Raw genomic sequence first — 12,875 nt, forward strand, 5'->3', positions numbered from 1 at the left:
TAGGATCCTAGGCAACACATTCATCTTAACAGCATGAATCCTCCCTATCCACAATTTAGGATTATTAGTCCATGTTTCCATTTCCTTAATCAGCTGTTTTATCAGTGGTGCATAGTTTTGTTCAAACAGCTACTAGATATATATAAGTTGTCTGTGTTTTCCGTCAATCGAATACCTAAATATTTAATCGAAAGGCGTTCAATATGTATGTGATGTGTGTCATGTATTAAGGTTATATCTGTCTCAGGGACACTGATCGGGAGGGTGCTAGACTTAGCCATGTTCGCTTTGTACCCAGAGATTTACCCTTATTCTCCAAGGACCTCCTGTAGAGTCGAAATGGGCGGAGTGGGGCTCCTGAGATCCTCACCTGCGCTCGTACATTGCTGTACATAGCTTTTATTAAAGTTATAGCCTGCTCTGGAAAGCCTAAATGCGACAACAGTGTAAATAAGTAGGGCCATTTAACTCTGTCGAAAGCTTTAGAACGTTCTTTAACTGTCAGTCAAAAGGCTTGGTATACCTCCTCACATGCTCATGCAATAAACTCTATGTGGGTAAAACATCTCATAACTTTAAGCTTAGGATAGATGAACATGTGAACCCAGGAGATTGATACTCCTGTCTCAAAACACCTAAAATTACATCATGGGGGTTCACCTGAGGGAATCTGATTCTGTGGCATTGAAAAAGTCACACTTGGACCGAGAGGGGGTGATTTAGACACAAAACGCTTACAAAGAGAGAGTTTTGGGATAGATAAGCTTAAGACTTTATCCCTTCTGGGTCTAAATTAAGGGTTTTCTTATACATCCTTTATCTCAGACTAAATTATAAATATATTTTTTTATTTGGCCGATACACGTGTAAATAGTAGTTATAGTGGTTTAATTTTATTTAATTTTGCTTGAATATTACAAATACGGATACCTAGCTTTTGGTGTTTACTATATGATTTCCACCTAGTGTATATATGTATGTATGTGTGTGTGTGTGTGTATATATATATATATATATATATATATATATATATATATATATATATATATATATATATATATATATATATATATATTCACATAATGGAAGTTAAATTTGCTAAGGGGATCTCCCAAGTATCTACTAATTATGTGAGCTTGACAACCACCGGATATAGTGTGCACATGTTCCAAAGAAATATATGGAGCCGATTGCATAAGAATCAATCTATAACCCATATGGTTATTGTTAGCCCAATATATGTATATAGCCATATTATAGAGTAATAGAGCGTCATATAAGACTTCTTGTATATATTGAACCAGACGAATATGTTCAAATAGACAATGAAGAAAATTGTTCCAATGTGGTAAGAAATGGCACATATATGAAACCATGGGACCTATATATAGGTATAGGGTACATTCTAGGGATCAATCAATATACAGTATCTATGTGTCACACTATATATATATATAAAGGAAGTTCCAAAGATAGCACTCCAGGGACTTTATAAAAATTAACTTTTATTTTCTTTACTAAAACATCAAATGTCAAGCACCGGGCATTGAAAAACTGGACAGGTGGAGTGCAAGATCTTTTGTGTTTTTTTTTCTTTTTCATATATATATATATATTTTTTTATTTTTTTTTTCGATATACATTTTTAGACTTTTATATTGGGACAGTAACCCACCAGCCAAGGGATGCCTTAACATGATGGGAGTAAATACCCATCACTGAGATACGTTCCATGAGAATATAGTCGTAATGGGTAACAATTCGCCGTGTTGGACGGGTTCATTGGTATATCTGCCCACTCATTACTCATTGGACGGGTCCGTTTGTAAACCCGCCCAATTACTAATCATTGGCGAACCCGGAGTTGTAGACGGACGTTTCATCCCGCCCTGCATACACCACATGGGGAGGGACCACGGCTCCCTCCCACTAGAGCATACTAACCAATCAAGATTAGACTGACAATTCGTCACAAGGCACTAATCAAGCCGGTATTGCATCATGATGTGGATACTCTCTGTAGAGGAGTAGTAGTATTATCCACGGTATCTCCGCTGGTAGACAGAGTGAAGCAGGTAAAAAGTAGGCAAAATGCAGGTAGCGTAGTTATAATCCCTTTCTCCCAAGAACTAGATGACACATAGCTTGGAGGTCAACTGAGGTTTTAATCACAGGTCACAGTATTTATGCAGTTACAAATGTAAGGGGTTTTCCAAGTCACATTACAGGGGTTGTCCAGTTGTGAACTACATGGGGAACTGAGCTTACAGGCTGATTACCCATCATACACTGCTGTGCTAGAGCGATAATTACCCCAGAATGCATTGTTAATGGGATTATCTCTTGGTACAGAAAAATACAGTTTATACATAAAAATCTATAACTGACATAATATTCCTGCTATGCAGCTAATAAACCCCTTATTACATAGCTGGAACTTGCGCTCAGATCCCAGCACAAAAAAAACGAACGCCATTCATTTTACATGGTCAGGACCACTCGGCTTAAAACAGTTGTACTAACTGAGGGAATGAGCTTCCCGAAAGAAGAAAACCCCCGAACGGCTTGGAAGTCCAGCGGGGCTTGTGTTGCCTAGTAGCCGAATTTAGTTCCAGGCACTCGACGACAAAACCCCGCTGGGTCTCCGAGAACAAAGATGGCCGCTGCCACGTGTACTGTACACGAACGGCGGCCACCCGCAACATACATTAATTGGGCACGGATACAATGTTGCAAAGTACCTAATTGGAGACACACGACCTACTGGGGGTGATCTCCCATTCGGTACTTTGCTTGTTCCATGAACAGTGCGGAGATTCACTGTTCATGGCTAACCAAGCTGAATGCTAGCGGTATTCGTGTGCTGTAACACACAAATGCTTTATACATGGATCTTTTAATCGGGGAAACAGACGATACGGGAAATAGCAGAAAATATACAATTACATTCAGTAAGTGGCTATGTTTGCCACACTCTCCCTCAATCACACCATTGGCTGCAGGTAGATCGAATTCTTGGCGATACCATGTATTTAAGCTAGATTCTGGTCATTAGACTGTTGGCCCCTGACGAAAGTGCATCTCATTTAGCACCGAAACGTGCGTCAGGCGTTTTTTCTTCCTGGGTTATGGGCACTGGGCACTTTTTTGTTTAGCACACTTTATTTAATTATGATATTATAATATAACTTTATTATCTGATCTTTTTGCTCCTATGTCTGTCTAGCTAGTTTACCAGGGAGAGAGGCTTTTTAACTTTGAACTGTCATCTTCTTTTAAACTGACTACGGAACTTCTACTGCCTACTCTCTTCTCTTACAAACCTTTGACAGCATTTATTCTCTGTCACGATTCGGGAACCTAACACGCTAACAGGTCACAGAAAGTAAAGGGTGTAATACCGGTCCTTAGAATGGCCGGGTTAAGCAGACTAAGAATAGTCAGGAGACAAGGGAGCCAGAAAACAGGAGAACGGGAAACAAGCCGAGGTCAAAGGAATGGAGAATACGGGAAAATCGGAATAACAAGCCAAATAATCGGTAACCAGAGAGAGACGCACGAACAGACTGCAATACAGGTATCACAAGACCACAACAGGGCACTGAGAGACAGGAAAGGTAAGTATATAAATCCTATGGTTAATTCTGATTGGATAACTTCCAATCAGAATTAACAATCACACGTGGGAGATATGGTACTGTGACTTTAACGCCGGGTCGCGTGACCGACCCTGGCGTTCGCATAAATGCTGCCGCTGGGAGGCGAGGAGGTGGACGCGAGCGGCGCCTGGAGCAGAGAGGACGCCGCTCGCTGACAGGTAGGGGAAGGGGAGACCGGGGTGCCCTGACATCCTCTGTACCATTTGAGATATTGGACATAAATCCATACATTTTTTACTATATCCCATTAATCACTACTAATCCAAGACCATTTTTTCTGGTATCCAAAAGGAATGCTACAGATTGTTACATTTGATGTCCTTTATGGAACTACCAGTTTATACAATATAATAGGATTTGAAGTTTAACAATACTATGGGACAGGAACTTTGAGGAGAATCTTTATAGTATCCAACAGGTATGAGATATACTGGTGGTGGTTCTCTTCTATTTAGAGCCGCTTTCAATAAAGCTCACATTTTATTTTTATATTGAACTACACCTGTATATATGATACCTTGACCTGTTCTATACTCTTGATACATAGGAGCTTATTAGGTTACTTAGTATTATTTTCGATCAGTTGATCTAGCGATATATACCTACTGCTTATAGCCATTTGGTATTCATCTTTATATAGATTATCCACAGTACTATCTGTATTTCCAGGAGATGCTTTTAGTCTCAAGACATTGCTAGTGGTGTGACTATTTGCATATTTCTTTCTGTGTTTGTCATTTCTATTGGGGTTAAGTCCCTAGAGAGCCCTGGAGTCTCATTTCGGTACCTAAGATAGGTGGACACTCCTGGCACTGTTCCTTCGGGTATAGCGCCTTTGGTGGTGCCCACTATCTTATTTTCTGTTCACTCCTTTTTAGTCCATAAGACTCAATTTAAGGTAAACCGAATTCTATATCGATGCATGTCCTTGCCTATGCCTCTGTATGAAGGCATGGGCTTGATTATGCATCTGTATGTTTTCAGTTTGTGCCTACTATCCGTGGTATGAATGGCTGAGTGTAATCTGCATTCACCATACCATCATTGGAGGCCGAGCTGCAGGCTCTGACTCTGACTGTTAATCCTTACACAGCAACCCCTACACTACAACCTATATTACCCATAAGATTGCCATACCTTAGTAATAACTGTAGCACTGATACAAAAACTGTAAGATAAGCTGCAGAGTTTATTTATTTATTATTTATTTATTATTGCCATTTATATAGCGCCAACAGATTCCGTAGCGCTTTCCAATATTATGAGAGGGGGATTTAACTATAAATAGGACAATTACAAATAAACTTACAGGAACAATAGGTTGAAGAGGACCCTGCTCAAACGAGCTTACATTCTATAGGAGGTGGGGTGTAAAACACATTAGGACAGGAATTTACAATCAAATAAGGTGGGCTGCCCTTTAGGAGAGGGCAAGAGACAGGTATGTGAGGTAAGGGTTAGTCTTGGAGGCCATAAGCTTTCCTAAAGAGATGGGTTTTAAGGCACTTCTTAAAAGATGCAAGACTAGGGGAGAGTCTGATGGCGGTAGGCAGGCTATTCCATAGGAAGGGAGCCGCCCGTGAGAAGTCCTGCAAGCGCGAGTTGGCCGTACGAGTGCGGACAACGGACAGGAGGTGGTCACGGGCAGAACGGAGAGACCGAGAAGGGACATACCTATGGATCTGTGAGGAGATATAAGAGGGGCTAGAGTTGTTCAGTGCTTTATAGGTGTGAGTTAGTACCTTGAATTGACTCCTATAGCATACAGGAAGCCAATGTAAGGACTGGCAGAGGGGTGAGGTGTGAGAGAAACGACTAGAGAGGAAAATCAATCTAGCAGCAGCATTCATTACGGACTGTAAGGGTGCAGTACGGCTATTGGGAAGACCAATCAGGAGAGGGTTACAATAATCCATGCGGGAAATTACTAGAGCATGGACAAGCTCCTTGGTAGTATCTGGTGCAAGAAAGGGGCGGATGCGGGCTATGTTTTTAAGATGGAATCTACAGGATTTGGCAACATGCTGGATGTGAGGCTCAAAGGTGAGACCAGAGTCAAGTATGACGCCAAGACAGCGCGCTTGCAAGGATGGACTGATGTTGGTACCACAAACTTGGAGGGAGAGCGAAAGAGGAGGATCAGTATTAGGAGTTGGCATCAAATATTGCAGAGCCTATATTGTGTGCTCCACCTGGCACCAATTCCCAGACATAAACACCCATACAAACTCACTTACAGATACACATTCCCAGACATACGCTCAGTTTCCTGCAAACCTAGATAAATAAACTAATTTACAGACACACACAAATACACACCACCAGACAGACACAAAGATTTACCCACTGATCTACACTGTTAGACAGACACCCTACCACCCACATTTAGAGACATGTTGCCACACTCACAGATTTCACACGTAGAAAAGTCCTATCTCTCTTACTTTTGGCTCCAGCAGGGACAAGGGACCTCACACAGCACCAAAGGATTACTAAAGTTTGAGGATGCAGAACTTGAAGAGTCGAGTTGTACTTGGTCTTCAACCAGGAAGGTCCCTCTAGTGGCTTTCATCCTAAAAGGCACTGGGGGGGGGGGGGGGTTTAGCTGCAGAAAGTAAATATTGCTGTTTCTATGAAATGGCAATGATTTACACTGCAGGACAAGAATGACAGAGGCACTGGCCCAGGATGAACTCATGAAGCTAAAGTGGTTTGGGTGCGTTCTTGATGTTTGTTATGAACTTTAACATTTGGAACCAGATGAATATTTCATTTTGAGAATAATATCGATAATAACTTTTTAGAAATTAGAAATACATATATAATGATGACATTATTGCAAGGTGAACTATCTCCAGTTTAATAGATTAATCACTCATGTTTGTAATACACGCCTATATTCCACTTTATTGTTCCTGGCCCTAAGTTTATGGTCCTCTCCCATTCGGCATAAAAAGTATTAAAAAATAAATAAAAATTATTTCACTTTTTTTTTTCTCCCCATCGCTGAGTCTCCCTTGGCACGGCTTACCTCTCATCCTCTTACAGCGTCACAGATGAGGCATGGCCTGGTGACAGTCCAATCCAACACATGCATCAAATCTTCCCATAGGAAAGCATTACGTCAATGTTATCATATGAGAGCTCTAGTCAAGTGATAAAGTTTTACTCTGTTACTGCAACAGGAAGCACTTCCAGTTTTTGTCAGTATGACAGCCATTGTAGTGTGTGTTTAACCCTGCTATGTAAACATTGCAGTTTCTCCAGAACGTCAGTGTTTTACATTGCAGCGTTAAACATACAGTACAACTGCAGCCAGACCACTTTGTTGACGTCTTGGGGACTTTAGGTCTTTTTCTGTTTTAAGGTCTTTTACTGTTCTTTGTTTATTTTATAAGATTTTTTTTCTGTGAAAAGTGCATGTTATCTCTGCAGACAGAAGTTCAATTAAGTTGGCCTAATATTATTTACCAATAATTTAAATGTGGCATTAATAATACAGTCTCATGCTACATAACTAATCCATATTGTATGCTGAAAAGCATTTGCAGTACTATGTATCTGAAATAGAAATCTATTTTTAGATCGATTTATTTTTTTATTTCTTCAAAAGAAAAGAAAACCAATTTAAACTTAAACAAAAACATCATGAATGCTGAAATCAATAATAAAGAAATAGTGTTATGTCTCACTGACAGCAGGCACTCAACAAAAGAGATGTACTGCTCTTAATGAGACAGTGTCAGTGTGGGTAGTACCAGTCTACCCAGGGCATAAACCCAAATATATATACCCGAGAAAGCTCTATCCAAAGACAGAGACCCCTAGCTGGTAGATAAGAAATTACAGACAATCATACTCTCTAAATTGTGTCTTAAAGTAATATGATTAAATAAAGGTATAGAGGAGATTCCCAGAAATGGCTACAAATATACAGACTTTATTAAGTGCGGTCAAATGTACAAGGTAACAACGGCTAAATAGCGTTGTATAGTGGTAGAGACCTATATTAAAATAAGTAAGTAGTACACAGGGGTTTAAGAATAAAAGAAGATGGATACAAGTTTCCTCAGATAATCCTGTAAATAGAGGAAGGGGTCAGTATCTGTGAAGCATAGAACCCTCCTCAATGAAATGACTTTTAGATACCATTCAGCGAGTATGATTATCTGTGATTTCTGCCAGTTAGGGGGCTCAGTTTTTGGATCGAGATTTCTCCAGTATATGTATTTTTTGAAATAAATAATAAAATAAGTTAAAATTTGCTTGAAATATAACATTCAGTGACGCTTTCAGCGATGTTCTGCACTCTCCTGTCTGATGACACGGCCGCTGTCACGAGGTCCAATCAAAGGCTTCTCATAGAAAAGACTTTGGTTGGACACTTTAATCGTCTGAGCGCACGCACATGCTCTGCCTTCAGGGACGAAGCTAATTACATCTGTTTCTGGCAACGGATGTATTTTTTTGCATAGAATTGACATTTGGCAGCCCAGACCTTTTCTGGATTTCCAAAGTCACATATGCAAGGGTTGTAACTAGCCCCAGGCACAAAAGTGCAAATATCTCGATGAGCAATGTTTCAAGCAGAAACGCTACAGACGCCTACCACTAGAACCACAACTAAAACCAGAAGTGGTCATGGTGGTTGAAATAACCCTTTAAAGTAATCAAATTGCTTTTTGTTTTAAATAACACTCAAGATACTCATCCATTTCATCTTTAAAAAAGGATCAAACTGCAAAAAAATAAAGTGTGCATATGTATATGTAAAAATAATACATTGTTATTAAAATGTAGGTAGAATTTTAAAATTTGAACTGTATCAACTGCTAATGTAATTTCATTACTTATTGTAACTTTGTAGTATTGCATTATTTGTGCTTCCCCGTAGGGCTACAACTAATGATTATTTTCATAATCGATTAATCAGCCAGTATTAATTTTTACACAATTAATACATTATAACACACTTCGACCATTTAGCCTATCTGGTTTTGTTAGGCTCCAGGTCCATCCCAATGTGAATTGTTACATTGTTTGCGGAGATTTAAAAACAAAACTACCAATACTAATGCTATATGTCTGCGAAGTGCGAGCCAGGCTACCACATCTGTTTATTGTTTATGCCTGCTACATGTCTTTGCAACAAATGAATCCCCAGGCACTCAAAGTGTTAAAGCCGCACAAACAAAACAAACAAAAAGAAACCGCAACGTTTCGATCGCCTAAGAGGTCTTTTCCAAGCTTGAAAAAGACCTGTTAGGAGGTCGAAACATTGCTGTTCTTTTTTGTTTCATTAAACCTGCCTGGGGAATTTCTTTGTTGCCTTGTCGTTGTGGGATTGCTGGTCCTGCTCCGGAGCACGGGGTGGCTGCTGGGGTTGAGTGCGGCTCCTACCATCATCTTTGCTACATGTCTTTGGAAATCTCTCCCATGACCACGACTCCTCCATTCCTGCTTTTATGCTTTGCAGCATTACAGCAGAATTGAGCAAGACTTACTTAAATGTGGTTGCCAGTGGCTTTTAAATTAATGGTTAAAACTGAATATTAAAAACTAGATAATAAAAATTTAAATGGCACAAAGCATTTCACAGTTTTTTACGGCTTTTTCGAAGAGCAATTGTAACAAAATATTTTTTATCGCAACGATCATAACACAATGAGTAAACATGCCCTATGCCCCTGTGTAGATCAGCAATTCAAAAAGAAAATTAGTAGACAACGATTTTCATAATTGATTATTATTGGTTTTATCGATTTAAAAATTGCGTTAGTTGTTGAGCTCTGCACTCCAGGGTATAGTTTTTCCCTATTCCAAACACTCCATCAATACATAACCATAAAGCGTACAGTCAGTTTGCTATTATGTGCATATATGCAAAGTACTGAAAAAATGCCTACATTTTCCTTGTCTCATGTTACTGTTAGCATTCCCTCATCTCACCTGCTGCCATTTGGATTGAAAGACAACTTCTGGGAAATGGGCGAGACTGGCCCATGTGGCCCCTGCACTGAAATTCATTATGATCACATTGGAGGACGTAATGCTTCTACATTGGTGAATTGTGGCAACCCAGATGTAGTGGAGATCTGGAACCTCGTATTTATACAATATAACCGGTAAGTAAGTAAAAGAAGGATCTATATACCAATAAGTGTAAGTTAAGACTTTCAAAAATAGAAATGTTAAAATAGTTTATTTGTATAAATTAACAAAATGCACGGTGAGTGAACTGAAGTAAGTCTAAATCTAATCACTATTTGGTGTGATCACCGTTTGCATTCAAATTGGCATCAATTCTTCTAGGTACACATTTTTTTTAAGGAACTCAGCAGACCATTTCTTCTGTGGATTTAGACAGCTTCAGTTGCTTGTGTCTCTTCATAAAAACCCCAGACAGACTCGATAATGTTGAGATCAAGGGGAGGGTATACCATCACTTAAAGGACTTCTTGTTTTTCTTTATGCTGAAGATAATTCAAGTTTTGACACTTCAGTCAACAGTAGATGGGCATCACTGGTTTCTGCCAATTTTGAGCTGATAACACTACTGTACATCTGCTGATTATAAAGAAAAGTAAGCATGATGTGTCTTTTATTTCCTTCACTGTGTTTTTTCGGCGAGCCACTGCGTATATGGTCCTCAGTGGTGCCTGTTTCTTTGTGCTTCTTCTGAAAAAGCTTTGACCACATATCTGGAAATCCCTGTCTGTCTTGAAACGTCTGCCTGGGAGAAACCCTACTGATGCAGTTTAGCTACTTTATGTTTTGCTGTTGTACTCAGCCGTGCCATGTTGTGTAACTATTGATATTAGACTGCCTTCTGCAACCTCACCTTGTTAGCAACGTTTGTCTTTTCCTCGCAGTTGTATTCCTCCTACACGGCTATTTTTGTTTTACTTAATTTGTGTTTCAACCCATATATTAAATTAATGTTCATTATCAACTATTAAAACTATAACTATAACTGATTAATCATGCTCCTGAAGATATGCCTACACAATCCCTGATTTTGCTTTCAAAGCAACATTAATTTTTGGAGTACAATTGAACAAAGCGTGTTCTCATCAAAAATTGATTCAATTTTTTTTTCTGTTCACTCACTTTGCATTTTGTTCATTGACAAAAAAAAACAAAACAAACACATTAGCAACATTTCTATTTCTGAAAGTACAGATGGAAAGGGTAGCTATCTTTAGGTAAATATATTTCTATTTAACATTTATCTTACCTACCTGAAGAGGACATTGTAATTAATATATTTTGGAGATGCCCATGATGCTTTGAATGGCAAACAGAAAACAATGCCTGGAATGAGGAGAACATTAACAAATAAGAATAAGAACGAACAGTGATCACAAGAAGAAAATATAATTATTTGATCTTACAGGAGAAACAAATAGGGAATATATGGGGATGATCTGTAGTTGCTATTTAAATTAATAGCAGTTGGCTAGTAGGACTGTGGCATCCTAAATAACCTGTCTCTTCTCTGTGTTTGTGGATAGCGAAGCAGATCGGACTCTGAGGCTGCTCCCACAACGACATGTGGACACTGGAATGGGTCTGGAAAGGCTGGTAACTGTGCTTCAGGGAAAGAGGTCAAATTATGATACAGATCTATTCACACCGATACTGGAGGCCATTCACAAGGTACACTTGATGAAGATCTCCTTTCCAAGGTTCATATTGTAGCACTGACATGGCATTTGTTGACATAAAGCCCATTCAGCCAGTTCTATTGCTTGGCTGCCGTAATATCTGACAAATATGATACAAATACAGATCTATAATATCTGCAGCTTTTAGTGGGTAATGATTTTTTTTCTGCAACCAAGAGGAGCTAAATGTAGGTTTTTTTTTTTGTTTTGTTTTTTAATACGAATATTTACCTTGTTGTCAGATCTTGAATCCAGTATTAATTGGTTCTCCCATTGTGTCTATAGTTGATAATGATATAATAAAGGGATAATAGAATATTTGGAACCATGGCTGCTTATTCCTGTTTTCATGAGAAGTTTTCTACATTTAACAAAGACTCACATCGTTTTGTAAAAAGTAGTTTGTTTTACTTACCGATCACTCTTCCATTTGGTCACTAATTGAGGTACTCAACTTTGCAACATCTCATGAATTACTCAAAGAGTGCAAAAAAAGTCTGAGGGTTTGAGAGACTTTCTACATAAGCTTTACTTTTTCCCAAAGAATGCAATGTATTAATGGCACGGAAGTATTCTCCTTACATCTGTAGGAGTGTTTATATTGTTTACAGAAAAGTATTAGTAATAGCATGTTACATTATAAGTCATAGTATGTTATGTGTTAATGCAAAATAACCACAAACATGTTGTTTAAAAAGATATTTTAGTTGTAGAAAACAGGATGCAAGTGTATAGAATATATATATATATATATATAATATATATATATATATATATATAATATATATATATATATGTAAGTTTATGTTAAAATACATACACATACATAAATAATATATTTGATATGTTTAATATATTTAATATAATAATATATTTAGATGGAGCCTTCACAGGCGACAGGTGGTGACAACTTGATATAGGTATGACAGTGGAACAAAGCTTTGATATATGCTGTTTTAAATCGACACTATAGACACCATAACCACTTCAGGCAGGAGTACGGCCATCATTGGAGGCTGGGCTTCAGACTGCTGGTGAATCGAAAATCTCTACTAAAAGGTGGGTAAATGCGGGAAAGGGGGGACCCCATGCCTGCCGACAGCATGCACCAGTTCAAGCTGTAGAAGTGTTCATGGTGCCTACGGTGTTCTTTTAAAGTGGCTAAATCAAAGACAAGTTTTAAATTTAAATAGTTCAACTAAATCCCGAGTGCTTCATCCCCTTGAAGATATATATCCAGCCAATCTTTTTTGGCAGTGATTGCAGCCAATCATGGAATTGTTTGTTATTGTGTATTAGATGAACTGTCTGTTTAAAATTGCATATTAAACCATGTGAGATCATGCAGTATGGGAAAATGAGCCAAACAGTGAAATTAAATGGTAGGCTAGTTGCAGTGACGTATTTTGCAGGAGAATATGAATATCAATATAAATATATCCATCACCCATCTAACATTCTAACTTAATAAAAGTGTGATTGCGTGTTTAGGAGGATTGTGTTTGACTAAGTTTGTTGCGTTTTCCATCTACAACAGCTTAGGATTCTC

General features: G+C 38.5%; 1 protein-coding gene across 1 annotated transcript in view; it reads left to right on the forward strand.

Moving 5' to 3' along the window:
- Nucleotides 1-12,875, forward strand: part of LOC134587341 (alanine--tRNA ligase, mitochondrial-like) — a 64,058-nt gene that overhangs the window by 11,768 nt on the left and 39,415 nt on the right. Inside the window, exons 4-5 of the mRNA XM_063443641.1 lie at nucleotides 9,593-9,784; nucleotides 11,174-11,318. Coding sequence (XP_063299711.1) covers nucleotides 9,593-9,784; nucleotides 11,174-11,318 — 337 coding nt within the window. The remainder of the gene's footprint in view (nucleotides 1-9,592; nucleotides 9,785-11,173; nucleotides 11,319-12,875) is intronic.

Source organism: Pelobates fuscus, chromosome 2 (genome assembly GCF_036172605.1).
Source record: "Pelobates fuscus isolate aPelFus1 chromosome 2, aPelFus1.pri, whole genome shotgun sequence".
NCBI lineage: Eukaryota > Metazoa > Chordata > Amphibia > Anura > Pelobatidae > Pelobates > Pelobates fuscus.